The sequence below is a fragment of the Nicotiana sylvestris genome, chromosome 11 (assembly GCF_000393655.2).
Source record: "Nicotiana sylvestris chromosome 11, ASM39365v2, whole genome shotgun sequence".
Lineage (NCBI taxonomy): Eukaryota > Viridiplantae > Streptophyta > Magnoliopsida > Solanales > Solanaceae > Nicotiana > Nicotiana sylvestris.
In genome coordinates, this window is record NC_091067.1 from 158,156,154 (window position 1) to 158,182,733 (window position 26,580).

At 36.0% G+C, this 26,580-nt stretch overlaps 2 protein-coding genes across 3 annotated transcripts; both read right to left on the reverse strand.

Moving 5' to 3' along the window:
• Window positions 1-659: 659 nt before the first annotated feature.
• On the reverse strand, window positions 660-21,251 carry LOC104221290 (uncharacterized). 2 transcript variants are annotated; one of them, XM_070162517.1, is made up of 15 exons: window positions 20,875-21,251; window positions 16,458-16,618; window positions 10,032-10,105; window positions 9,822-9,960; window positions 9,610-9,698; window positions 9,375-9,528; window positions 9,069-9,262; window positions 8,263-8,474; window positions 8,080-8,178; window positions 6,224-6,339; window positions 4,866-4,967; window positions 3,919-4,028; window positions 3,709-3,796; window positions 1,782-1,978; window positions 660-1,024 (listed from the first exon to the last, which is right to left on the reverse strand). In XM_070162517.1, the coding sequence occupies exons 2-15, from the start codon at window positions 16,575-16,577 to the stop codon at window positions 808-810; spliced, it is 1,911 nt and encodes a 636-aa protein (XP_070018618.1). In that variant the 5' UTR covers window positions 16,578-16,618; window positions 20,875-21,251; the 3' UTR covers window positions 660-807. The 2 variants fall into 2 exon arrangements, with proteins under 2 accessions (XP_070018618.1, XP_070018619.1); XM_070162518.1 differs by lacking the exon at window positions 16,458-16,618 and having other exon boundaries at window positions 20,875-21,250.
• Window positions 21,252-23,263: 2,012 nt separating this feature from the next.
• LOC138881901 (uncharacterized) lies at window positions 23,264-26,124 on the reverse strand. The gene is made up of 7 exons (XM_070162201.1): window positions 25,783-26,124; window positions 25,114-25,426; window positions 24,869-24,960; window positions 24,300-24,804; window positions 24,108-24,239; window positions 23,467-23,786; window positions 23,264-23,350 (listed from the first exon to the last, which is right to left on the reverse strand). Exons 1-7 carry the CDS (start codon window positions 26,122-26,124, stop codon window positions 23,264-23,266), a joined length of 1,791 nt encoding a protein of 596 aa, XP_070018302.1.
• Window positions 26,125-26,580: the final 456 nt, after the last annotated feature.

Consider the following 26,580-nt stretch of genomic DNA (forward strand, 5'->3'; position numbering starts at 1 on the left):
GAACAACTAAAGATTGGTTCGAACCAGGCATTACAAGCTTATAACTCGCAAACTCATAAAATAGAATGAGGAAAATGTACGATACGGACACATGATTCGACCCGATCATGATTCAAAACGGGTAATGTAAAAAATGGATAAATTCTCCGACCCAATACGTATTTGAAACGGATAAAAACGGATTTATCCGGCGATTAATATGGATATCCTTATTATCCATGGCTTCTTAAATATATTCACTTATAAGAGAATTCCTAGTCTTCCAAACCAATTTGAGACTTTACAAATGTAAAAGTTAAACACATTAGTTATCCATTTTCTAAGTGGATAATATGGTTCTTTATCCATATTCAACCCATTTTTAAATGGTTCATTATCCAACCCATTTTTTGATGTATAATATGGATGGATATCCTTTAACCATTTTGCCACCTCTTAAGCAAAGTTTGCAAGAAACAACGGCATAGCAAATGCCATCAACTGCAATGCACAGCAGTAGAGCAATCCCAATCACCAGAACCAACACGGACAACTATGAACTTTTAATGGCAATTGCATGCATAAAGTTTGTAGTTGCATTAATCATCAGCCTTTTTGCAAATTATGCGCTGCATTAGCTTTCAAGGCAGCTATACAGCAAGATTAGTTTAAAATAAAAATGAGGGATGAACCGTGCCTCCTATTAATTTGACAAAATAAAGTTCACTCACAAACAATTACTGAACAACTTTACAAACAGAAAGATGTATTGCAGCAAAAACAGATGCCAGTTTATAATTTACCCAGAATATGTCACAACACAGGATGTCAAACAGGTGAAAGAAAAGCAGTATATGAACCGCCAAAGTACTTCACGCCCTTTAAAAAGGCAGAATTTATCTGGGCACACAATTTGGTATTTGGGATACCAAAACAGAGGCTACCGTTATCCAAGGCTTCAGTTGCTGAAACTTGTGGATCAGAACATTTCCCGCTAACACTGAGACAAGTATTCAAGCCAACCGAAGTAGGTTCTGTGATAAAACTGCAAAGCCATAAAATACCACGGAGAAAGAAAAAAAAGAATACATAAGTAAATAAATAAAACAAAACAGCATCAGTAAGATAAATTAAAACTTCTGAACAGAATACAAATACAAAAGTTGGATCGTCCAAGTATTTGGACACTACAGTAGACCTATCTTCATACTAGCAGGTTTTTTCATATTACTGAAGGATTTCTCCCAGTTGGATTTTGACATTGAAACATTTAAGTTTCAACTTTCTTTCAGTAGATCTTTTGTAACCAAAATACCAAGTATGAAATGCTGACATTCAAGGTTTTTCATGTTCCAAAATATGAAAGTTGGTGAGTTCTCAATAACCCTACAGTTCTGAGTATCTTCTCACTTGCACTATATTGAAGACACTAGACCAAATCCACGGCCTAAGTAAAATATTAGTCTGGAAGTTCTTGGAAATATGCAACATAAAGAAGCACTTTTTTTAGTAAGGAATACAAAGCAGCACTTTCCGGTTTTAGTTTTTTGGCGTCTATCAACTTAGCAGAACACTTCCACCTATTTAGGGGCATCATCTACTGATAGCGTTTCACTTCTCTTAGAACATCTTACAAACTTACTTTAGGGGCATCATCTGCTGATAGCATTCACTTCTCTTGGGACATCTTACCACCCCAAGGAATATCCCCTTCCAACCAGTAAAAGAACATGTTTTAATACACTACATGCAACAATATATTCTAGATAATCCATGTGAACAGTGTTTTGTAGACAGTATACCTAGCCTCAAAACTTGTGCTGTTAGAGCTGAAAGCATCACATATAGCAGAGGTTACCCATGGGGCAAGGTATCGACCCTTAATTTCAACACTATAGCACATCCCAGAAGATGGTTGCTGATTATGCTCACAAGGCACATTTGACTCCATTCCTTGAAAAGCTACCTGATCAATTCTCCTGACCTCCTTGCATCTGACCTGCAGAGTAGGTATAGTGATATCTATTTGCATTCTGGATAACACTATAATCAGCTTAAGACAGAACACATTGATAATGCAATAACAAGCTCTCAACTGAAGATATTTAGAGATTATTTTTTGTAGCGTAATACGTAATAATCAGCTTAAGACTCAGTATATTGAGAAATTATCTTTTATAAAAAGACATTACTCTTATTAGTCAAGAGTGGAAAGCAAGATCTTTTGGGATAGTAAGAAAGCAGGTGCAGATAATGCTTTGTGAACGTCCATCGAGCCTAGCCTCTCTATTATAAAAAAACATAGGTAGATAATAGCTTATGGCATATAAAAGAGCTAGATCACTAACAGTTTTTGTAAAAATGAAAGAGTGTGTCGTGCATGTGTGCCTGTATCACAAAGTAAGAGCAAGTCTTTGCGTGTTTTATTCAGCAAATTTTTAGTTAAACTCAACTGCCTCAAAGATTAAAACAGATTTAAGGTCTCAACTATGAACGAACAGATCAAATTTAACAAACATTCAAATATCAAGCAGACTGCGACATGCCACCTTCAATTACATATCTTATGTACAAGCATAGATATAGTTCATCCATTTATTTAGCCAAAGAAAATAGTATCTGATATCTATATTCACAGTCAAACACTTAGACAAGTGATGCTTTGTTCTGCCGCAAGCATCTTTTCTTAAGGTACTTGTATCCAATATAAATTGACAAATAAGGAAACTAACAAGATAGGGCATCCTGGACATATCATGGGTGTATCTTACTGGAAATTGATATGATATAATAAGCCCCACATCGGGAGTGACACTTAATGAAGTGCAGTAACTTATTTACTTTAAGCCTCCACTATTAGAAAAATGTGCCGCTGTTATACTACTGGTCAGCAGGTGTAGCCCTCAAATTTTCTATAGCTGCATATCCCACAGTGGCAAATTCTGAACTCTAGAATAGACTGTCATGCTCTATTTTTTTTTTCCAAGTTCAAACTAAGAAACGAGTTTGTTTTGTATTTCACAAACCCATTTATTATTACTAGTTTTAGGGGAGTGCCACAAATCTGATAGCTTATGTTTAAACGCCTAACAGAGGAAGACAGCTTATGAAGCATAAAGCCACACTGAGGCAAGTACAGGCACAATCATTGGCATGTTAAAAAAAAAAAACTTTTACAGTATTCCTGTTGAATTAAGTGGCTACACATTATCTAAAAGCATAAGATAAACAAGATAGATCTATCAACAATACAACAAATGATAACGTGTGTACATTTTATTATCTTAGGGAAAATGAAATTGCTAATATGGGAGTTACTATTTACAAAATTAAAATTTTAAAAAAAGAGCATATTGGGATTGTTATCTTTCTTTTTTGATCGGTTAACCATATTGGCCCCTAAATGCCGAAATTATCCTTTGGATATAAGGTGAGAGACTCCAATCTTGGGTGAAGATTGGGAGGAAGAAAATGTTCATTGAAGGGCAAACCAAGAACAGTGTTATATTGAGCCCTCCGTTAAAGTCTTCATCACAATCAAGCAAACACACAACTGCAAATGTATATCCGGTTACAATCCATGTATTTGCTTACTACTCATACTATAATTGTCTTATAATCGTGTACTATCTCATCTCCATAAGAACGACCCCAAAGGTCATGGCTTTAACCCAACTATTCGGACAATCAAATTGAAGAAACAAGATTATGCATAAGTCTTAAACCAACCTCAGGGGCAGTGAATGCAGCATTCTCAAATGGGATACGTGAATACAACGCAGGGACGTCCACACCAGTTAGAGAAGTTAAGAAATATCTGAAAATTTGACAAAATGCTATGTAGTTTAGAGAATTGAATATCAAAACTGTGGCATAATATGATGGAAGGGAGGATATGGAATGAAGACAACTAAACTTTTTTATTAACTATGAGCTTACCTATAGTTCAGTAGAAAATCATATAAAGAATGAACATTCTCATTTCCAGTGAATGCCAGCAGAGATTGGGGCCGGTTATCCACATCAGACATTGCACCCCGCCGCCTAGTCTGCATAAAACATTAAACTCACCAGTTGGAAAAAAAATTATTATAAACCAACAAATAAATAAGGATGTCCCCTCTACAACTTAAGCTTTTAAATCAGGTTATTCACACACTTCAACATATTAAGCAAGCAAAGGTCCTTAGTTCAGCCTACCATAACCTATAAATGAAATATTTCCATGTGTGTGGCCCAAGGAAAAAAAATCAAAAAATATTTGGGTGGAGCAGGGGGACAATGTTGTGAACTATAAAGTGTCTCGTCTCTGGCAGTTTAAGCTGTTAAAGGAAGCAGTTGACATACTTCAACAATAAAAAAGTTTTTCATGGTAAAAGGGGAAACTGAATAATCCAATATTTGAATACACCGCGACAGTTCTTCTAGCAAGCAGTAAAGTAATTTTATACATCACTATAATTACTCCAAAATTTCCACATTGAGAAAGTTTAAGTTCATTAAGGCAAAGGAAACTCAGACATAACATGAAAAAAACACTCAATACTTTGGACAATTGAAGGGAAGCCTTGAAGCAACGGTCAAGTTGTCTCTGTGTGACCTATTGATCACGGGTTCAAGTCGTGGAATCAGTCACTGATGCTTGCATCAGGGCAGGCTGCCTACATCACACCTCCTTAGGGTGCAGCCTTCCTCGGACCCTGCGTGAACGCGGAATACTTTGTGCACTGGGCTGCCCTTTTTAATACTTTGTACAATTCTCCCTTTCTTAAAACTAGGCATTGACAAGTAAGTCAAAGAATCTGACATCATTAATACAAAGATTTGTAAGCAAATTTCTCTCCCGGATTTTTTTCCACGTGAGTCTCAACTACATGACAAATTACCTGGCCCAGATTTTGTTTCTCAATCTCTGAAAGCTCAAGCAGCTCTTCTGTACTAAGTTCCTCCAATTTTGAGCGGCAAAGCGGCATAGAAAAAGAAACATCCTACCACCACAAAAGATTGTAACACATAATCAGCTTAACAAATTACATATGCAACAAAATGCATAATCACACAGCTAAAATGCATGCCCATTCAGCACTTTAGCATCACCACTTGAGTGATATTAGATAGCACATACAGGAGACAATGAAACCAGGAGTCAAATCCTAATCATCCTTCTTTACTGCTATAGCTGATAGTGTTTCCTAATCCTTCTTTTTTATGCAAGTATATGGAAGTTCAATGTCGCACTTTTGTACAAGAGATGCCTTCTAAAAAGACAACTCAAATCATTAATTTTTTGCGTTTTTTGGCACAACATTCAGGATGAAGAGAGTTCATAAACTCTCTACGGAAGTAGACTTTCTTTTTTGTACAGTCACAATCCCTTCTTTTTCTTTTTCTATGGGGTGTCTTAGATCTTGTAACTCACAAGCACTCTCTTTGAGCTTGGCCAGTTTCAAAAAAACAGTTGAAGTTGTGCCCTGGACTTGTATGTCGAATAATTTATTTTCCAACTTCAATTTCAAATAGTTTTGCCCAACTTTATTTGCTTGACTCAAATGGCTGTGGAAAGCCAAAGAGTCCATCTTTGTATTCACTCCACTGATCAGTTATTCTATCTTGCTCCTAAAGACTTGGCACCAACTTTTGTCACTTGTTATACTGTAGTAATATACTGAGCTAGAATGCCAGCTTCATGCTTTTAGAAAAGGAAAAAAAAACTTATTTCCTATCTTTTTAACACATTTTCAACAGATAGAGGTTACGTGATGCAATATTTACACACCATGCATTTGCTTCTCACTTAAAGTCCTGGGGCTATATTGTCTTTAACACCTTTTGCTTTACGGCTCCTATTTATGGACTAACATATGGAACTTCTCCACTGGAGCATGTACCAAGTTTCATAACTTGTGTAATGTTATCAGGCAATTTAAGATGCTATTCAAATCCAAACTAACATTACTTGCAAATCATTACATCATTAAAACTAGTCTAGTTGTTGGGGAGCTTAAATTGTAGAGGTTAGACCTAATCAAGTATATGAAACTTTAGTGACTCATTAGAACATCCCCGAGCTGATCCAAGATCAACTTTTACAATCACAAACTAAAAGCATTGTATCAGCACTTTGCAGGAGGGTAACAGCAGAAACCAAATAGGCCAAAACGAGCTGGATAACGACAGAACTGTGCTTGAAGAATACCATGAAGAAATAAGCAAAATAAGAAGTACCATCAAGCCATCATCTTACATGTTCTTTGAGTAATGACCTCAAACCACGGGTTGACTGAGATATATATGCATTGCAAATGCAGTTTTCCTCAGAATAAGAACTGGTGAACATGACCACAAATTGAGCTGTGCAGACTGCAAAGTTAAAAACAGAGAGAGAACATGAATACATAGAATCAAATCACTACAATGAAGCAAAAAAAAGGTATTCCCACTATTTCATTTTATATGACGGAAGTCATTCATTTTGGAACAGGCTAATAAGGAAATAGTGCAATATAAAATTGAACAAAGGGAATGACTTTTAAGCTGCCAAGAAACTGTATCCACAAACAATTGCATCTTTATTTAGTTTTACAGAGTTATTACAACAGAAAATTAAAATCAGATTGTTTATTTTATGTTAATTAGATTCTATATCACCTCATCCAAAGAGATCTAATCTAATTCAGGTGTTACCCTTTCTGGACTTTTGGGAGCAAAGAAGGGTAGTCAGGCAAATAAATACAATCATGGAAGAAGCGACAGGCAAGTACCAATGGCTGTCATTTACATCACCATTGGATAGTTCTTCAATGGACATGGCAATGCGAACTTTTGTATGTGTTTTTAAATTGTCTCAGAGTAGAGCTCTTAAAGGCAAGTATGTATAAGTAGGGGTGGCAATTTGAGCCCAAACCCATCCCACCCGCCAGAGATTAATGGGTTGGGCTACAAACATTTTAGCTCATGGGGCTATTTGGACTGAGCCCAAATTAACCCATTATTTTTTATAGCCCATTCTGACCCATAAAGTAGCCCAAATACAACCCATGAAGCTCACCTAAAACAAAAGGATCTCAACCCAACTTATCTAAAAATTTACTTAGTTGCCCCAATTTTACTCTTTTTTTTTGTATTTTCAATTTTCTGTTTTTTCGTTTTTCTGCACCACCCACCTCACCTCCCGCAAACCCCCTCAAAAACAATTTATTTTACTTATTTTTTTTGTATTCTTAATTTTCCGTTTTTTTGTTTTCTTGCACCACCCACTCACCCCAACCCCACCTGCAAAATATTTTTCAACTTACACATTTTAAATACTAATTTGTTATTTAAGAAAATATATTTTGATTATGAAAATACTAGTATTTATTTACCTTTTATACATATGATGTATTACAGGTTATGTATAAAAGGCTATGTTTATGCAAGATGAGCATGGTTCTAAAACATGTGTCAAGTTGGGCGGGTTGGGCTATGACCCATTGTTTAGCTCATCTTGACCCAGCCCATCTTAGCCCAAAGGGGCTGGGTTGGGCAATGACCCATTTATTGACCAAACCCATCTTGACCCGCCCAAATTCAGCACAACCCGCCCATTTGCCACCCCTATGTATAAGCCAATAAGCTGAACACCAGACCTTTAGACCTAGGAGTTAACTAACATCACAACTCACAAGTACCAAAAACCAATAAAGTTAAACAATGATCATTAACACATAATAAGGGAAAATACATATGAAAAAGGAGGGAAAAATAGATAGTAGAACCATGGATTCCGTGTAAAACAGAGCCTGCCGTAATCACTTCAAATAGTTTCTCTATGATTACAAGTAACATAACTAGGCTGAAAATAGGTACATGTCTGTGTTAAAAACTCCTTGTAGACCAATATCAGAGTCTCTACTGGTAAGACCCAATTGCCTAATCAAGTAATAATATCATAAAGAATTCATTTATTGCATTTCTCCCTTTTCTAAGTTGCAGATGTCCATCCTAAATCACCACTATTTATAAGTGTGAAGTCTCATGAAATGCGAAGAGAATAAAAAGTTAAAAACTGTATGCCAGTTATAAGTGGCACATGAAGGTGGTAATTAAAATGATACTTACCGTAGAAGATGCTGCAAACATTCTTCCGAAGCATGTAATATAAACTTCGAAAGGAATCCTGCCATGCTAGCTGCCTTTCGCTTAAAAAGTCCAGTTGCCCTAGGATTAAAAGTAAAAATTCTACAGTCAGGAGGAAAGATAGCAAGCAAAAGGTAGGACTATACAGAAGAATCCAGCAAATACCTCCCATTGAAGCAGACAATGTTAAAGTTGATATAACTGAAGGCGGTAGAGGAGACTGCGGATACATCCAGGAATGCAATGACCAATGATTAACTGCTTGGGAAACAGAATTCATTTCAGAAAAGCAGGTCATCTTTTGACCGGTGGAACAATTCGAGGATGTAAACCTCGCCACCACATTGCCGGTGCCACAATTGATCAATCTATGAAACCTACAGGATTATACGAGACACAATTAACCTTAAAAACACAACACCGAGGAACACAATTCAAAGTAATAAGACATGCAGCAACACTTGTCTTTTTTTTGGGGACACAGTTCATGGCATGGTCACTTGGTCAGAGAAAATGTTATGTACATCTCTCACTTGTTAAATGGTTATGCCACTTGGTTTAGTTAAGTGACATGCCATCAAGTATTACTTTAGCATGTGATAACTTAAGAGAACTTGTAAACTCTCAGGAAAGAAATTGTATGCATCAGATACTGCATTATAAACCTAAAACACTTAGAGCAATATCATAAACAAGCTCTATAACTCCAGATCCAAATAGTGCGGGACTGCGGGTATTTCAAAACATCTTGCCTTATTGGTGGTAAAATAAACTTCCAGAGACGCACAAATTCTTTCGTGCTAAAACCAAGAGAAAACAGATTCCTTATAAGTTGTAACACGAGCTCAACATTTATGAGTTCAACTAAGGAATACAATGCATATGGACAGTTTTTCCAACAAATAAATGTAGACATGCGTCGATACTAAAATGACTCATTATATAACAAAATCAATCAAGTCATCGCTCACCAGTTGATGGAAGATGCAGACACAACTCGTATATTAGTTTTCATCGTCAGATCCAACGGGGTCATCTTACATGGGACATGGAGTTCTGAGGAGAAAATTTTTGACCTTGAACCACCATCTGGTTCAGAGGATTCAGCAATTTTAGCAGAAGCAACTTGATGCTCATGGGTAGCCAGTCCTCTTAAGGCTTTATCCTATCAATAGAAGATAAAAGGTCAATCCTTAGCTTTATCTAAGTATAAAGAGCGTTGAAAAAAAAAGTATACAGAGCAATTAAAGAGGATAGATGCTGGTAATAGTAAGTACCATATCAATAGTAGACAAGCCATGTGCATCTACACCACCCAGTGACAGCTCTGTGACGCTGCGGAAGGTATTTTCATTGCACCTTTGACTTGTGCTACAAGTTTTGGTTGCACAATCTTTTCCACTTACAGTTGAAGGAAGAAAGGATTCTGGGCTTTCAATGACAATATATGAAAAAATCATTAAATGAGCAGAATACATTCCTACAATATTTAATACTATTCTACATAATTACAATTTCAATTGCTGTTGATTCTCAGCAGGAAATGCTGAAGGCACAGAAGATTTTTTAATACTACCACTTTGCTCTGCTGGAAAACTTTCCTGCCAGAGAGAAGAAATAAAGATACTTAAGTAGTGAGGGAAAACACAAAAAGAAGTCGGTCGAAGCATTTGCTGAATTACATAGATTCCAAATAAAAGTACCGCGACAATAAGTAAACTAACCTTGACATTTTCTTTCCTCGAAATCAAATTTAGCCTGATGCTGTTTTTTCTGACAGGAAATAACTCATCCACACGAGTATCGACATATCTTGGGTTCTTCGATACATCAGATATCTTGGACCCCGGGAAAACACCATTGCTTTCAAACAAGTGGATGGACTTTGTTAGTTGCAATTAAAAAGTTATAAGAGAAATGGAAACAAAAATTACCTCATAGAGCCACCAATTGGGGCTGATGATTCATCCACGGGTTGTGTAGTATTCTTTCTCTTCAATTGCTCTCCCTGTCATATTCAGTGTGTCAAAAGAAAAAGTGAAGAAAAGCACCAAGGTTTACTAGATCTACAAAGATGCAATTTAAATTTTCTAAGTCACATTTCATGACTAACTATATATACTAACTTTCTTATATTATTCTTAATCACCAACATGTGGGATTTTACTGGGTATGTTGTTTGTTTTCTTAATCACCAACATATTCATTTATATTGCTTCCTTAACAAATAAAATTCACTTGGCAATTATATTTACTGCCTAGTGTGCACTCTTCAAGACAAAGCCTATGGGCGATGAGGCACACGCCTTAACATCCTCGTGCCCACACCAATGTGCCGTATAAGCAAAGCCACCAAGGGCCTATGCTACACGCTTCAAAGAGCATGCCCCCAGCGAGCTTTTACTATAATAGTCATTCACGTATGTTGAAAGCCAATACGTACCTCCATATATACCATTTGTATTAACAAATAAAAGTACTTTAAAAGGGCAATACATGTGAAAATCACACACCATCTTCACATGACTAACATAAATATTGCATGTATGATTGTATGTACACAAGATCAGACGGGAAATGATAACATGACATGAGCTAAGGCACATTCTTTTGCATCTAGCACTACTACATTATTCAGTGAGCATCTCAATTGATCATACCACGAGAAGAGAAAATTAGTCATGTTTTGAAAGTAGAACCTACTTGATGTAAGAATACAACCACCCCAAAGCAATTACTCAACTTTCATTGCACTCCAGTTTAGGCTTAAAATTGGAAGGAAAAGGTAACCATTTATCAATAGTTTGAATGCACACCAAATTAAAGTAATGTTCAATCATTTAAGCGACCATTTATATTTTCCTTTTCTTTGATTTGCTAGCTAAACTTAAATGTTTACACTCTTTGATTGACTTTCTGAAAAAAAAAAATCTGGAAACAATACGCAACTCTAACTTCTTCATCCTCCCTCAGCTGACACGTACACAAACCAGAAGATATTCCTCATCAAATTATGTTGCCGAACCATTTTCTCTTACCACCCCTCTATTCCTTTATCCCTCCCTGGACACACATAAAAAATCTCAGATGACATGCACAATTCCTGTTACAGCTGCACCAATAAGTCAAATGCAGGCAGCCTTATTCTCCATTGTAATGGCTGGAGATGAACCCATCTCCTTCCAGCAACTTCTCCTCACAAAATATATGATCTTAACAGAGATATGGATGTTTGCAGGATTGCTTTTGAAAGCAAGTACAGATTGGAGAAGTAACATTCATTCAACTACTTCTCCAAATATCCTTCAATTGTGGTGCATGTGCATCAGGCCTCAGGTATTGTCGGTGCTCCCAGCTACAAGGGTGCAGTGTTTGCCTGTTTGGTGTTTGCCTATTTGGTGGTTGTAGAGAAAGACGCTCATGGATGCCCATGGTGAGAGATTTGTTCTACTTACAAAATTCAAAAAAAAAAAAAAGATAGTTTTTTGTCAAATTTTAATTGTAAATTTAACCAATACGTTTAATTTCAACTATATTGTAAGAGTTTCTTTCAAAATAAAAGCAAAAAGAAACTTGTGTGTCATATGCACTGATATGGATAGTGTAATGGAGGAATAAAATAACGTTTAGAGCTTAACTTTTCTGCACTTATATGGATAATGTAAAACTGTTTTACACAATTAGGTTATGATCACTACAACATGTGACTATCCAAAATAAGTCTAGATCTAAAGCAATGTAGCCCTATTCAAGAGTGGGAAATTGAGGAGGTGAATCCTTTAGCAGTTCAGCAACACAATCTATTATTGGATAAAGACATGGATGCAACAATATGGGTCCATCAAAATATGATCAAATTGGGGAAAATGTTTGGAGTAGATTTCCAAGGACATGAAGAAGAAGCATTGGAATTGTTAATGCAAATTGACAGCTGCAGACAGGTTAGAAGGATGGAGTCAGAGTTGGAGGTGAAGAAACAAAGATTCAAAGGATCACTGGAATTAAAAGGTTTGACTTCATTCGATGTCAAATTCAAGAGTGACGGGAAAAGGAGTAGGGGAAGAGATCTATCAATTATTTCTATATGAGGATCAAAGTAATTTCCTGGAATGTAAGGGGTCTAAATGATAAGAAGAAAAGGGAGATAATAAAAAGTCAAGTGCAGAATTGGAGGGCAGACATTATTTGCATGCAAGAAACAAAAGTCGAGGGGGATATCGAGGAAATAGTCAGGCAAATATGGGGTGGTAGATGGGTTAGGTATGCAAGTTTAGAAGCTAGCGGCACGAGAGGGGGGATTTTGATGTTATGGGATTGCAGAGTATGGACAGGGGAGGTGTTACAGATTGGTGCATACACTTTGACATGCAAGTTTGACGCTCTTCTACAGAATTTTCAATGTCACATAACAGGAGTGTATGCTCCAAATTGTAGAATAGAAAGGAAAAAAGTATGGAGTGAAATTGGTGCAGTGAGGGGATTGATGGAAGGTCCTTGGGCGGTTTGTGGCGATTTTAACGTTACAAGGTACTCTTCTGAAAAACGGGAATGCTCAAGGAGGTCCAGAGCGATGGTAGAGTTTTCGGATTTTATAGAAGATATGGAGCTGATAGATCTTAGACTTGAAGGAGGAAACTATACTTGGTTCAAAGGGGACAATCATACAGCGGCTTCAAGAATTGATAGATTTCTCATTTCAGAAGAATGGGATGTAAGACTCAGAAACATCAAGCAAACTATCCAACAAAGGCTGATTTCGGACCATTCACCTGTGGCTCTAGACTGCGGTGTGTGGGAACAAGCTAAATCATATTTCAAGTTTGAAAATTGGTGGCTGAATGTGGAAGGTTTGAGGACAGAATTAGAGAGTGGTGGGGATCTTTTGAATTCTCAGGAAGACCTGATTACATTTTAGCTTGCAAGTTAAAAGCTCTCAAGGGCAAGTTAAAAGGATGGAGCAGAAGTTACGAAGGCAATCTGGGACTGCAGAAATCAAAATTGCTAAGTCAACTAGCAGATTTTGAGACAACGCAACAACTAAGAGCGTTGACAGAGGAGGAATCAGTCAGGAAAGCAGCTACTCTAATGGAGATTGAGGTGCAACTCAAGAATGAAGAATTTGCATGGAGACAAAAATCAAGAGCTTTGTGGCTCAAAGAAGGGGATAGGAATACAAAATTTTTCCATCGGACTGCAAATGCACGCAAGAGAAACAACAACATTGACCAAATAATGATTCGACATGAAGTAATCGAGGATCCAGAAAGAATAGAGAACGAGATTATTGAATTCTACAAGGAGCTATACACAGAACCTGAACAGTGGAGACCAACAGTCAATTTCGAAAATACTCCAAGCATTTCTGAATCGGAAAGGGAGTCTTTACAGAGTAACTTTGAGGAACAAGAAGTGCTGAGCAGCCTGAAGATGTGTGCAAGTGACAAGGCTCCAGGTCTAGATGGATACACAATGGGTTTTTTCAGAAAGTGTTGGGACATTTTGAAGGAAGATATCATGGCGGCTTTTAACAACTTCCATGCACAGGAGATGTTTGAGAAAAGCTTCAATGCAACATATATAGCATTGATTCCAAAGAAGACAGGTGCGAAAGAATTGAGAGATTTCAGACCGATCAGTCTGATAGGGAGCTTCTACAAACTGCTCTCAAAAGTCTTAACTGAAAGACTTAAGAGGGTGGTTGGGAAACTTGTGGAGGCTCAACAAATGGCGTTCATCAAAGGAAGACAAATAATTGATGCAGTGTTGATTGCCAATGAAGCTGTGGATTCAAGAATAAAAAAGAAAGAACCTGGAATCTTATGCAAATTGGATATCGAGAAGGCCTATGATCATTTGAATTGGAGCTTCATACTAAGAATGTTAGAACAAATGGGTTTTGGGCAAAAATGGATTAGATGGATGAAATTTTGCATATCTACCGTGAAATTCTCCATTCTCATAAATGGAAGTCCTAAAGGCTATTTTCACTCACACAGAGGTCTCAGACAAGGTGATCCTCTATCTCCCTTTTTATTCATCATAGCCATGGAAGGATTGAACAACATGATCAAAACGGCTAAAGTCAGTGGATGGGTTAAAGGTTTTGAGGTAAACAGGAGTGGGGCTAACAATCTAGAGATCACACATCTCCAATATGCTGATGATACTCTAGTCTTCTGTGATGCTGAAAAAGACCAACTTAGATTCTTAAGGATCATTTTGGTTTTATTTGAAGGAGTATCAGGATTACACATTAACTGGAGAAAGAACAATATTTTTCCCATTAATGAAGTTAACAACATGGGACAACTGACTCAGATATTGGGAGGAGAAGTGGGGTCCCTACCAACTGTTTACCTTGGGATGCCTCTTGGTGCAAGATCCAAATCAAAAGAAATCTGGAATTCAGTCATAGAAAAGTGTGAGAAGAAGTTGTCAAGATGGAAATCGCAGTACCTATCATTGGGGGTAGGCTAGTTCTAATCAACTCAGTATTAGACTCTCTACCTACTTACATGATGTCTTTGTTCCCAATTCCATCAGGCATTTTACAGAGATTGGACAAACTCCGAAGAACATTTCTCTGGCAAGGCAATAAGGAGAAAAAGGTCTTCCATTTAGTCAATTGGAAGACAACAACAATGGATAAAAAACAAGGTGGATTAGGGATAAGGAATTTGAAGAATCAAAGCAAGGCTCTTAGAATTAAATGGCTATGGAAGTACTCTAAAGAACCCCAATCTTTATGGGCCAAAGTGATCAAAGCCAAGTATGGTGAAGAAAACAACTGGGTGTCAAAAAAAGTCAGTACATCATATGGAGTAAGTGTGTGGAAATCAATCAGAGAACTTTGGCCAATAATGAAGAATCATTCCTCCATAAAAGTGAACAACGGAAGGAATACATCATTTTGGAATGATAACTGGCTAGGAATGGGAAGCTTAAAGGAAAGATACCCAGATATGTTCGGTTTAGCACAAAACCAGCATAAGACAGTCGCTGATATGAGGAGTTGTCAAGGATGGGAAATAGCTCTAAGAAGACAGCTGAATGACTGGGAGATAACAAGATTAACTGACCTCTACAAAGAGCTGGAAGCATTTACAGGACTACAGGAAGGTTTGGATTCAATATGGTGGAAGAGGTACAACAAAGGGATTTACCGAGTGAAGGATGCATATAAGATTTTGAATCATGATAATCAACAGGTAGACAAATGGCCTTGGAAACATATATGGAAAACAAAGATTCCATACAAGGTAGCCTGCTTTACTTGGCTACTAGCAAAGGATGCGGTTTTAACCCAGGATAATCTCATAAAAAGGGGAATTTCTCTGTGTTCAAGATGTTTTCTGTGTGGGGAAAATGCAGAAACTGTCAACCATCTATTTCTACACTGCAAGATTACAGATCAACTATGGAAAATCTTTATTAGTCTTAGGGGTATCTCATGGTCAATGCCATACAGGATTAAAGATGTCATTTATAGCTGGGAAGAAGCTGGAGCTGAAGCAACTAGTAGAGATAGATGGAGGACTGTTCCGGCATGTATTTGGTGGACAGTCTGGAGGGAAAGGAATACTAGATGTTTTGAAGATAGAAGCAATTCAATGCAGAAGATCAAACTCAATTGTATTCTTCTATTTTGTTTTTGGTGCAAACAGATGTACACAGAAGATACATTGACAATCATAGACATACTAGGATCCTGCTAGGTCTCAAATTAGAATATCTATAAATTCTCTCTATGTAAATTTGGTTTTCAGTGCAACCTATGTACTGATTTTTATAATATATACAATAGTTACCAATTCAAAAAAAAAAATAAGTCTAGTCTGGTATCTTGAAAATAAAGTAAATAACTTGCTATAATAGGTAGGTTAAAGTGCAATGTAAAAAGTATAATGTAAAAATCTTTTTATATTGTAAGAGAATATAAGTTAAAATCTTGGTTTTAATACAGGTAAAGAGGTTACTAACCACTCCATTTGTCCCATTTTATGTGATTAGTTTGACTAGGCACAGAGTTTAAAGACATACTTTTGAAACTTGTGAACTAAAACAAGGCATAAATATTTGTGTGGCTAACTCATCACATTAAAGGTAAAATGAAAAGTTTAAAATTAAATTATTTCTAAATACATAGAGATAATGATCTCATACAAGGCCCAATTGATGGACAAGTGAGTGAAGTTTTACATACAAGGCCTAACTAACAAATGCTCTCTTCACCCACAAAGTAATCACATAATCTCTCATTCTTATGTTCATCTCATTTAAATTACACATATAGCCATAAAGAATTCTACTTTCATATTTAAAAAGCTGACTAAAAATAAATCGGGAAAAGAGGTACTCACGCGTAACTCAGATGGAGTTTTTCGTTTCACTGTGGTGGCAGTGACCTTAGAACCACCACCCACACCAAATTTAAGTGCATTTGATGGATGTACGGGACCCACAGCAGCAACCTTCGCCATCTTCTCTAACTTTAACTAACAAATAGCTTCTTCAGATATCACTAATCAAAAAGAAAAACACAGAAATCAGATACCAAAAAAATGGTCAACAAATATTATAATCAGTAAAATCACACAAGTGATGTTAATATATCGTAATATACATCTTTTATAAGCTTTTTATTGAATTCATTTGATTTAGCATTTAGGGCAGTGAAACAATAGCGATTTACCTGAGATTTAATCAAAACCCAAGAATCGTACAAGTTCCGAATCATCAGCGATTGCCCTAAATCCAATAAGAGGAAAATTTGCGGCTTTCAGAGAGAGGTTGAGCCACGTAGAAGTGATGTTTCCGGTGGGGTAGGGGGGAGTTTTGGGGAAGAGGAGAAGTGAAGTGGGAAAATAAAAAGGGGGAGAGGGGAATTTTGGGGGATTTGAACGATTTCAATTTCCCTCGCAACTTTTCGGGCTGACGGCAGCGAGCCGGGTATGGGCGATAATTTCACTTTAAACTGCCCCGCTCTATGTTATTTTTCGTAGCGCAATAACAATTCCATTGCACGAATATATATATTAACTACTAGTCTCAAAGTATTCTATCTCAATGGTCAGATAAATACCCAGTATCGGCATAACCAACAAGATCGGGATTGCAATCATCGCCATAAAATAAGCCCATATCGGTAGTCCCTTTTAGATACCGCAATACGTGTTTGATTCCATTCCAATATCTCATTGTAGGAGCAGAGCAATATCTTGCTAAGACATTAGCTGAAAAATTATATTAGGCTTTGTAGTGTTAGCAAGATATATCATTGCACCAATTGCACTAAGATATGACACTTCAGGACCAAGAAGGATCTTTATTTATATCGAACGATATCACAACTATCGGGATACTCAATGGATGTGCTTTATCCACATAGAATCGCTTTAAAATCTTTTCAGTGTATGTTGATTGATGGAAAAAATTCCATCTTTCATATATTCAATTTGTAGGCTAAGACAAACTTTTATCTTTTCAAGATCTTTCATTTCAAACTCTATCTTTTAAACAGTCTAATGCTTTAGTAAGCTCCCCCGGAGTTCCAATGATATTTAATCATCAACATACATGGCGATTATAACAAATTCAGATCTAGATCTTTTTATAAAAACACAAGGACAAATTCAATCATTCTTGTACCCTTCTTTCAACAGGTACTCACTCAAACGATTATACCACATACACCCTGATTGTTTCAATCCGTATAAGGATTTTTGAAACTTTATTTAATAAATTTCTTAGAAACCTTAATATGCTTCAGAGCAATTAAATCCTTCAATGATTTCCATTATACGCATATCAAGTTTTTCATGTATTGCCAGATTAAAACCTGAAATGACTATATCCATATAGTCAATGTGAGGATATTTACTAATTTTCTTGTGCCACAAGTCGTCTTTATGTCTATCGACTTGAACTTTTCACACAAGAACACATTTATACCTCCATTGACTTTATACTTTCAGGTGTTGGGACTATCCGTCCAACTTCACATTGTTATAGACCATTTTAAACTGGTTAAAATAAGGTACAACATATGGGCAATTTCAAATTTGATTGAAGTTAAAGAGTCGCCACCTAATTAATTATGGTGAATTAGGACACCTAATGTTGATTAAAGTAATTAAGAATAACTTTGTTAATGGTCTACTTAACCTAAAGGTTCTAGGTAAGGGTTCAATTAATTTAAAGCGAAGGTTTTTAAAGCACCCTTTAAGATCCATTTTAAATGGTTAACCGACCGAACTTAAATTAATTAAGGCTGAATATTGAGTGTTGAGAGTCATTTAAAGGATACAGATTCGTTGTCTAAACTCCAAAAAATCATGTTGAGATTTGTTAGTGCACTTTGAAAGAAAAACTGATTTGGACGTGTATTTTACAAATATTTTCGATTAAAGTAGGTCAAGACGTAAAGAAACGTGATTTGAAAACGTCATTATATCTTCACTTGGAAACATCATTATATCTTCACTTGGAAACGTAATAGGAAAAACCATTTCTGGTGAAGATGGATGTAAACTTGACTGACTTCAAGTGAAAGGTCTAGTTTTTAAGTCCTTTAAAATGCTACTTTAATCCTTTAATTTCATGATCTAACATTAATATTCTCTAAAGCTATATATGCAAGAAAATTAAAAAACCACAAATATGCTATACTTAAATCATCACACACGGAACGTAAACAAATACAAATAACATATTAGTAGTCAAAACACATAAAGTATAAGGCAAGGTTAATCAGCAAGTTATGAAAGGGAATATCCGCTATTTTCTCTCGCAACTCCTCGATTTCTCTGTTCGATTGTGTTTCAGGAGAGCGAGCGAAATAGTGAAGAGGAATGAAGAAGAGATGCAAGTTCTTATTCCAACGGCGATGTCGAGTCACATTGAATCCCTCATTGGGACTCTTTGCACTCCGTCGATCATGCAAAACAAGAGAAAGATAAAAGAAAAATGGGTAAAAGGAATCTAATTCAAATAATCATGGAAGAAAAAAAATGCCTAAAGTAAAACATCGTATAACTTTATAAAATTGCGCCATAACAGATACTACAACATCTCATATTAATAGAAAAGACAAAGAACCTAAATCTACCTAACAGAAATTAAATCTTACACATTCACAAGAAACGAACAAAGGAAGGGGTACTACTGTTGTAAAATTTTAAAAGTTTTTAAACTACCTAACAGAAATTAAGGGAGTTTTTCCAACTAAAGTGACATTAATCGAAATAGGATTATTTAATTTAATTTCAGAGTCGCCACTTGGAATAGTTTATTTGGGTGTCCCAAGTCACCGGTTTATTTTAAATCCCAAATCGAGGAAAATTTCGACTTTATTAAAAAGTCTCCGAACCAGAAATTCTAGATAAGGAATTCTATTAACCCGGGAGAAGGTGTTAGGCATTCCCGCGTTCCGTGGTTCTAGCACGGTCGCTTAAACTATTAATAATTGGCTTATTATCTGATTAATTACATGTTTTAAACCTATTATGCATTTTTAACTTTATTACCGATTTTAATTATTTTAAACTGTTTTTTTAGGATTTATGGAATTATTTCTTGAACAAGTTACGATTGTCGTACCCTTGCCGTTTGGAACACATCGCAAACCACGCTACATGAAATGCACCCGCGATTTACGACATGTTTATTTTTATTAATGTTTGAAGTTGTTATGATCGGGTCACATGAAATGTGCACCCAAATTTGGTAATTAGGTATCATGACTATGGCACGGGAACCGTACCTGTAGTCACGATGATTTATTAATCGCGCCTAAAGCAAACTACGAAATTCATTGCTTGGAGACCAAATTTCCTTTTCATTTTTCACAACATCCCTGAGATAATTTGACTAACACAGGAGAACAAGTACTGAGAATCTAGAGACCATTATAATCTAGATATTCTGTATTTTAGTTGTGTTTATCTTCATTATAAACAAGACGAACCAGACATAACCAATCAATTGAAAGAACCAAACCTTGAAATTAGAAACCACGTATGTCAAAAACCTGGCTTCACTAGTCGACAACTAACAACTCACTTGCCAAGAAGTGCTAAAGCCAGAATGAAGATTGCTTTACCATATGGAGAACAAGAAGCACATACGTGGGAATTCTAATTCACATAAAGCAGATTTCACTTCAACAAATTGTAAAGATGCTTGAATATCTCATTGTAAAGCAACGATCCATGACTAAGATTATCAAGTGATGCAAGTATATGTCACTGTAATTATACTTGTTCTCCGAGAAATCTTTGTTGGCAGCCCCTTCCAACAATCAACGGCTTACAGAGTTCAAATCAAGCCTTTTAATTACAATCCTTAATGAAATCAACAAGGAATAAGTAATTTTACTATAATTACAGTTCATTTATAACAATGTCCAAACATAAACAGAAGATGCTCAGCTCTTAAGTCAAGTCTGCCAATCCCACAGTTCATTCAATCCGACTTTTGGCTTCAAATATAACAGCCTGACCAATTAATGACTAAATCTGTAAGTCACAACTATACAAGACAAGAACAAAACTCTTCTCATCACCCATTACTACACAGCTTTTTATCAAACATAAGGATCACAATTTCATTTTTATTAAAACTCATGCTTAACAATCAGGATATGCAAATCAGCAAACAAAAAACCATTAAACTTAGCATGTAAGAACATGATTCACGTTTCACATACTGTCAGTCCAAAATGAACATGTTGTCATTTGATTCGAATGATGAATACATAATCAGAAGAGTGATTAATACCTGGAAAGCAGTAGCAAGACTTTAAAATAGCCAAATAAAGGCCAGAAATAACTTCAAATTGGGGTTCAGCTATTAATTGAAGGAGGAACAGAAACCAACAGCAGAAAATCCAAGCTGAATCCACTTCGAAACCCAGAAATGCAAGAGAAAACTACAGCTCTCTAAATAGCTACAGCTTATGAATCGTTTTCAGTATTTCCATACCTAAGTTTTTTTTTGAATTTTTTCGTTTTGAATTTCAGGCTGCTATTGTGTGTGTGTGTGTGTGTGAAGTGAGAAATGGGTGAGAATCAGGTGAGAGATGAATGAATTCTCTGAATATGAGAGTGTGTTTTCTGCAGATGAGGTGCGACTGAGTTCTTTTTTGCGAAGATGGAGATGGTTCTCTGTTTTTGAGAGCAAGGGGTTAGAGGGGGGTCTTGGGCTGGTTCGGGTCGCGGGCTGGGGTGGAGTTTGGTTTGGTTTGGATTGGATGATTAAAAATCAATTGTACCATTTAGGAATTAGCCCAATTTAAAAATAAGCCAAGAAATTTAAAAATAGCCAGATTTACAACTGGTCATTCAAAAATAGCCCAGTTTCAAAAGTAATCGAAATTTAGCCACTTTTCATGTAAAGATAAATCTGAGCGAAACACTGTTCAAAACCCGGAAAATACGCCTCTATATTATACTGGAGTTCTAGCATAAGTATGCTTGAACTCCATCATATTATACGGGAGTTCCAGGATAAGTACACTAGAACTCCAGCATAATATACTGGAGTTCCAACAAGTATAAATGTCCAGTATAATATACTGGAGTTTGGAGCACCGGTGCTCCAGTCTCCCGTATATTATACAGGACTTAGCAAAGTATACCAGTCCAGCATAATATGCTGGAGTTCGTACACAGATACACTGAACTCCCGTATATTATGCGGGACCGGTCTCTGTTGCAGCAAAATAGTGGCTATTTTTCATTGACTTCGTAAACGGTGGCTATTTTTGAATGACCAGTCTGAAAACTGGCTATACCGTGCTATTTTAACAATATTCTTCCCATTTTCCTTCCCTTTTTTTGTTTTGTTTTCTTTTCTTTGATTTTAACCTCTAATTAAATTAATTAAAATCCCAAATTAATATATTAAATTCTTTATCTATTTCTAACATTATAAAATAACTAGTTAACTTAAAACTAAAGAAAAATGCTAATTTTAAAGACTAAAATCTAAATATGTAAAAAATGATAATTTTTTGTGATTTTTGCTCAATGAAATTAATTCTTACATGCAAATGAACCTAAGATGACATGAAATTAAAACGTGATAATTTTTTATAATTTTTCTATGATTTTAAAATATTAAAAATGCATGGAATGAAACTAAATAAAGAAAAATTCCTAAAAATAAATTAAAATTATTTTTGGCCTACTTTTAGGAGTCGTTTTTATGTGAGGCAAAAATTAGGTGCTCACAATCAATTTTTTCGGTCGGTTTGGTTTGGGTTTTCGGATTTTTATGAACACCCCTACCTACAAGGCAGAACATACACAATTAGTAAAGAACATTAGCGATTAAAGCTCAAACTCAATTAAAGTGCAATAAATTAGAGTGTAATAAGCGACTAAAATACGCAATTATAGCATATCATCAGCTAGCCAGTTTTCGAACTGGTTATTCAAAAATAGGCAGTGTTTGTAAAGTCATTAAAAAATAGCCACTATTTTGCTGTAACACGGAAAGTTCTAGCATAATATACTGCAGATCGATGCACCTGTGTATGAACTTCCAGCATATTATGCTGGAACTCTAACACACGAAAAGTTTCAGTATATTATGCTGGACCTGTATATTATACTGGAACTCAAGTATATTTATATTATAAACATACTGGAGTTCCAGTATATTATATTGGAAATTCAGTATATTACACTGGATAATTTTTTCGGATTTTGAAGAGTGTTTTCGTTCAGATTTATCTTTACATAACAAGTGGCTAAATCTCGATTACTTTTGAAACTGTTACTATTTTTTTTTTTTTGGTAATTAGTCAAATTTTATTTACCAAGGGAAAAATATGTACAAACAAATCAAAACCCCTAAAGTTGGACAGCCCCAACTTTAGCACAACTAGCTCCTTAACCTCCCCACATCCCTTTTTACAACATGTTTCCAAACAAACCTAGGGGTAATAGTTCATATTTCTCAAAACTCCAGCTATCTTACTATTCCATTGTCCTCTTCCATGTATGTCTTGTACTAGAAATTTACAGAGGCCTGCAACACTTCTTTCTTTGCCCAAGAAAGTCCTTTGGTTCCTCTCTTGCCACAGATAGTAGATACAATCAACCATCACCATCCTAAATATACCAGCTTTGACATTTTTCCTTTAACATGATTGATTGCCCAGTTAACTTCTTGACTCCATCTCATAGGTAATCTGTTGATGCCTTGCTAGTTGAGCAGTTTGATCCATAATTCTGCAGAGAACTTGCAGCTGAAGAACAGATGTTCTATGGATTCATCTTCAGTGTTGCATAGAGGACACTCTAAGTTTGTTACTACACCCCACTTAAGTAGTATGTCCTTCGTATATATTCTCCCAAGAGCTACCAGTTGCAAGATAAAAGTCCATTTGTTGTATCCAGGATTATTACACACTAGTCTTCTCCAGCTAATCTTGTGGAAGTCACCTCTTAACCTGTGATAGAACTTCTTAATTGAGAACTGAGTAACATCCATCAGATCTTCATATGTATAGCCAACCGCTTCAACAGTCTTCATTGCCTTAAACACCTTGCTCACCATCCAAGAAGCATTTCTAGGTTTAATCTCCCACAAATGATTCCTCTTCACATAGTAGTTATGGACCCACTTGATCCATAATCTCTTTTTTCTTGCATAAATCCCATAAGTGTTTGCATATAGCAGCCCTATTCCATATATGGATATCAATCACATTAAAACCTCCAACTGATTTGGGATAGCAGACTTTGTCCCATGAAACTAATGTCTTCCTGGTTATCTCGTTTCCCCCTGTCCAGAGAAATCTTTTACACACCGCTACAATTTATTGTATGATCTTTTTTGGCATGATAACTATCTGGCACCAAAATGTTTGCATAGAGAAAAGAATACTTTTTATTAGTTGTAGCCTTCCCGCATAGGACAGAAATTTGAAGTCCATGAAGTGATTCTTCCTACCATTCTGTCTACTAAAGGTTGACATTGTGAAACTAATAATCTTTTAGTACTGAGGGGCACTCCTAGATATCTTACTGGTAGTTCATCTTTAGGGATTCCCAAGACTTTCATAATTTCCTTCTTCTCATCATCAGAAACTCCACCAAAGAAGATGGAACTTTTATGCTTGTTGACTGTTAAACCTGAGGCATGGGAAAATTGCAGAAAACAGTCATATAATAATTTTATTGATCCCTTATCACCCCTGCAAAACAATAGAAGATCATCGGCAAACCCAAGCTGCATTATTTGCATTTTGTCACATATGGGGTGATAGTTGAAATCTGGTATTTTCCTTAAGGTCTTCAGGTTTCTGGTTAGGCATTCCATTGCTAATTCAAAGAGAAATGACGACAAAGGATCTCCTTGTCTTAGTCCTCTCCTGGCATCAAAAGGTGGTGTTGGTTTTCCATTCAATAGGATAGAATAAGACACTGTATTGACACAGCTTATAACCCATTTTACGAACATATCCGAGAATGCCATACCAATTAGAATTTGTTCTAGAAATACCCACTCAAGAAAATCGTACGCCTTTTGCATATCCAATTTTATTGTGCATCTTGGTGAAATTCCTTTTCTTCCGTAACACTTAACCAATTCATGGATAAGTATTATATTATCTGTGATCATCCTGCCTGGCACAAAAGCCGACTGGCAATCGTCCACCAAATCGTTTATAACTGTCTGTAGCCTCTTTGTTAAGATCTTAGAAATGAGTTTGTATACTGTAGTGCAACATGAAATAGGCTATGGATGCTAGATTTTTTACCTTTCGAATCAGTGTTACTGAAGTGCAATTCACAACTCTAAACATAGTATCAGTCTTGAAGAAATCTAAGACAACTTCTGTAACCTCATCCCCTATAATTATTCATGCTTTTTTAAAGAAGAAAGCATTTAATCCATCACAGCCAGGGGCTTTCATATCATCTATATCCAATAGAGCATGGTAGACTTCATCTCTGGTAATTGGCCTGATCAAATCCCTCTATTGTTTCCTATTCAGTTCAGGACCTTGTTTCATGATAATAGGATTAATAGCAGGTAATGTAGAAGTTGCTGTCCCGAATAGCTTTTTGTAAAATTCTATGACTTCGTCTTTTATTTCTGCTTCAGAATGAATTATATCTCCTTGAGTGTTTGTCAAACTTCTAATGTAATTTTGGGAATATCTACTCTTCATATTTGTAAATAAATAAACCGAGTTTGAATCACCTTCCTTTAACCATTTAACTCTAGACTTCTGCCTGTAGATGCTTTCTTCAATCACTCCCCATTTCTCTAATTGTTTCTTGAGCACTTTTTCTTCTTCAATTAAGATATCATCCTAAATATATTGTCTCAGCTTCTCCTGAACTTTATTCAACTGTTTTCTTATTTGTTTCAGCCTTCTATCCACTCCATGAATTTGTTCAAAATTGAGTTTCTTCAACCCTTGTTTAATCCGTTTCAGCTTATTTCACACTTTTTTCATGTGGTTTCCTTCAGTATATGTATGCCAACCTTCCTCTACTATTGTAAAAATTATTTATGCTCGGCTATGCAATTGAAAAACCTAAATGGTTTTCCTCCTCTATCGATTTGTCCAGCAAAGTTGATCCTCAAAGGAGAGTGATTAGAAATATGTGGCTCTAATATCTAGACTATCAATGTTGTCATATTATTCATCCATGCTGCACTTACTATAGCTCTGTCGATCCTGCTAAAAGTATGGTTATTTGTCCAAGTATAATCCCTACCGATAGTTTGCAGTTCTACCAAGCCATTATCCACCATGAACTCCCTAAAGTCCATTGTTTCATAATCTTGAATTTGTGTCCCATGTAATCTGTCCTCCTGATTCAGCACAACATTGAAATCATCCATGGCAATCCATGGTCCCTGTTGTGAATTTACCAATATCTGGAGTTTACCCCATAAGCTTCTTGTGTCTTGTATTGTGTGAAGCCCATATATAGCAGTAAAAGCAAATTCAAGCTTCAATTCAAAGATTCTTACTTGACCATGTATATATTGTGCATCCATTTCAATTAATGTAACCTCCAAAACTCTAGGATCCCAAACTAACCAGTTCTCCCTTTATTATTCATACTATAGTTCGATATCCATTTCCATCCGGGAACTATTTTTTGGATTATCTTTGTCTCATTTTGTGCTGCTACTCTATGTTCTAGGATGGCAAGTAGATCCATTTTATTCTTCTTAATAGCTACTTTCAACTCCTTCTGCTTGTATGCCTTATTCACCCCTCGCACGTTCCATGTAACTAAATTCATGTTGGAATGAATAAAGAACTTGCCAACCCCTCAAAACCTCTATTACTACAGCTCTCATCTTCAGCAATTCCTTTATAGTAACCAGTAACACATTGATTATAGTACTCTGCTCTACCATTAGTACTACTAGTTCTTGCGAGTTGATTCTTTGTTTCAGTCAGAAAATTAAAGCCATTACTTTTGTCAATGCTTCTCTCTTCAGTTG

Excerpts from the sequence above, each read along its gene's own strand:
- LOC104221290 (XM_070162517.1), bottom strand. The coding sequence starts at position 16,577 with ATGGCGAAGGTTGCTGCTGTGGGTCCCGTACATCCATCAAATGCACTT. Across the intron at positions 3,797-3,918 it reads GATTTTCTACTGAACTATAG|ATATTTCTTAACTTCTCTAA; the intron begins GTAAGCTCATAG and ends TCAAATTTTCAG. Across the intron at positions 1,025-1,781 it reads AGCACAAGTTTTGAGGCTAG|TTTTATCACAGAACCTACTT; the intron begins GTATACTGTCTA and ends ATGGCTTTGCAG.
- LOC138881901 (XM_070162201.1), bottom strand. The coding sequence starts at position 26,124 with ATGGATGCACAATATATACATGGTCAAGTAAGAATCTTTGAATTGAAG. Across the intron at positions 24,240-24,299 it reads TCTTCTATTGTTTTGCAGGG|GTTTAACAGTCAACAAGCAT; the intron begins GTGATAAGGGAT and ends CCCATGCCTCAG. Across the intron at positions 23,787-24,107 it reads ATATCTAGGAGTGCCCCTCA|GGCTGCTATATGCAAACACT; the intron begins GTACTAAAAGAT and ends TATATGGAATAG.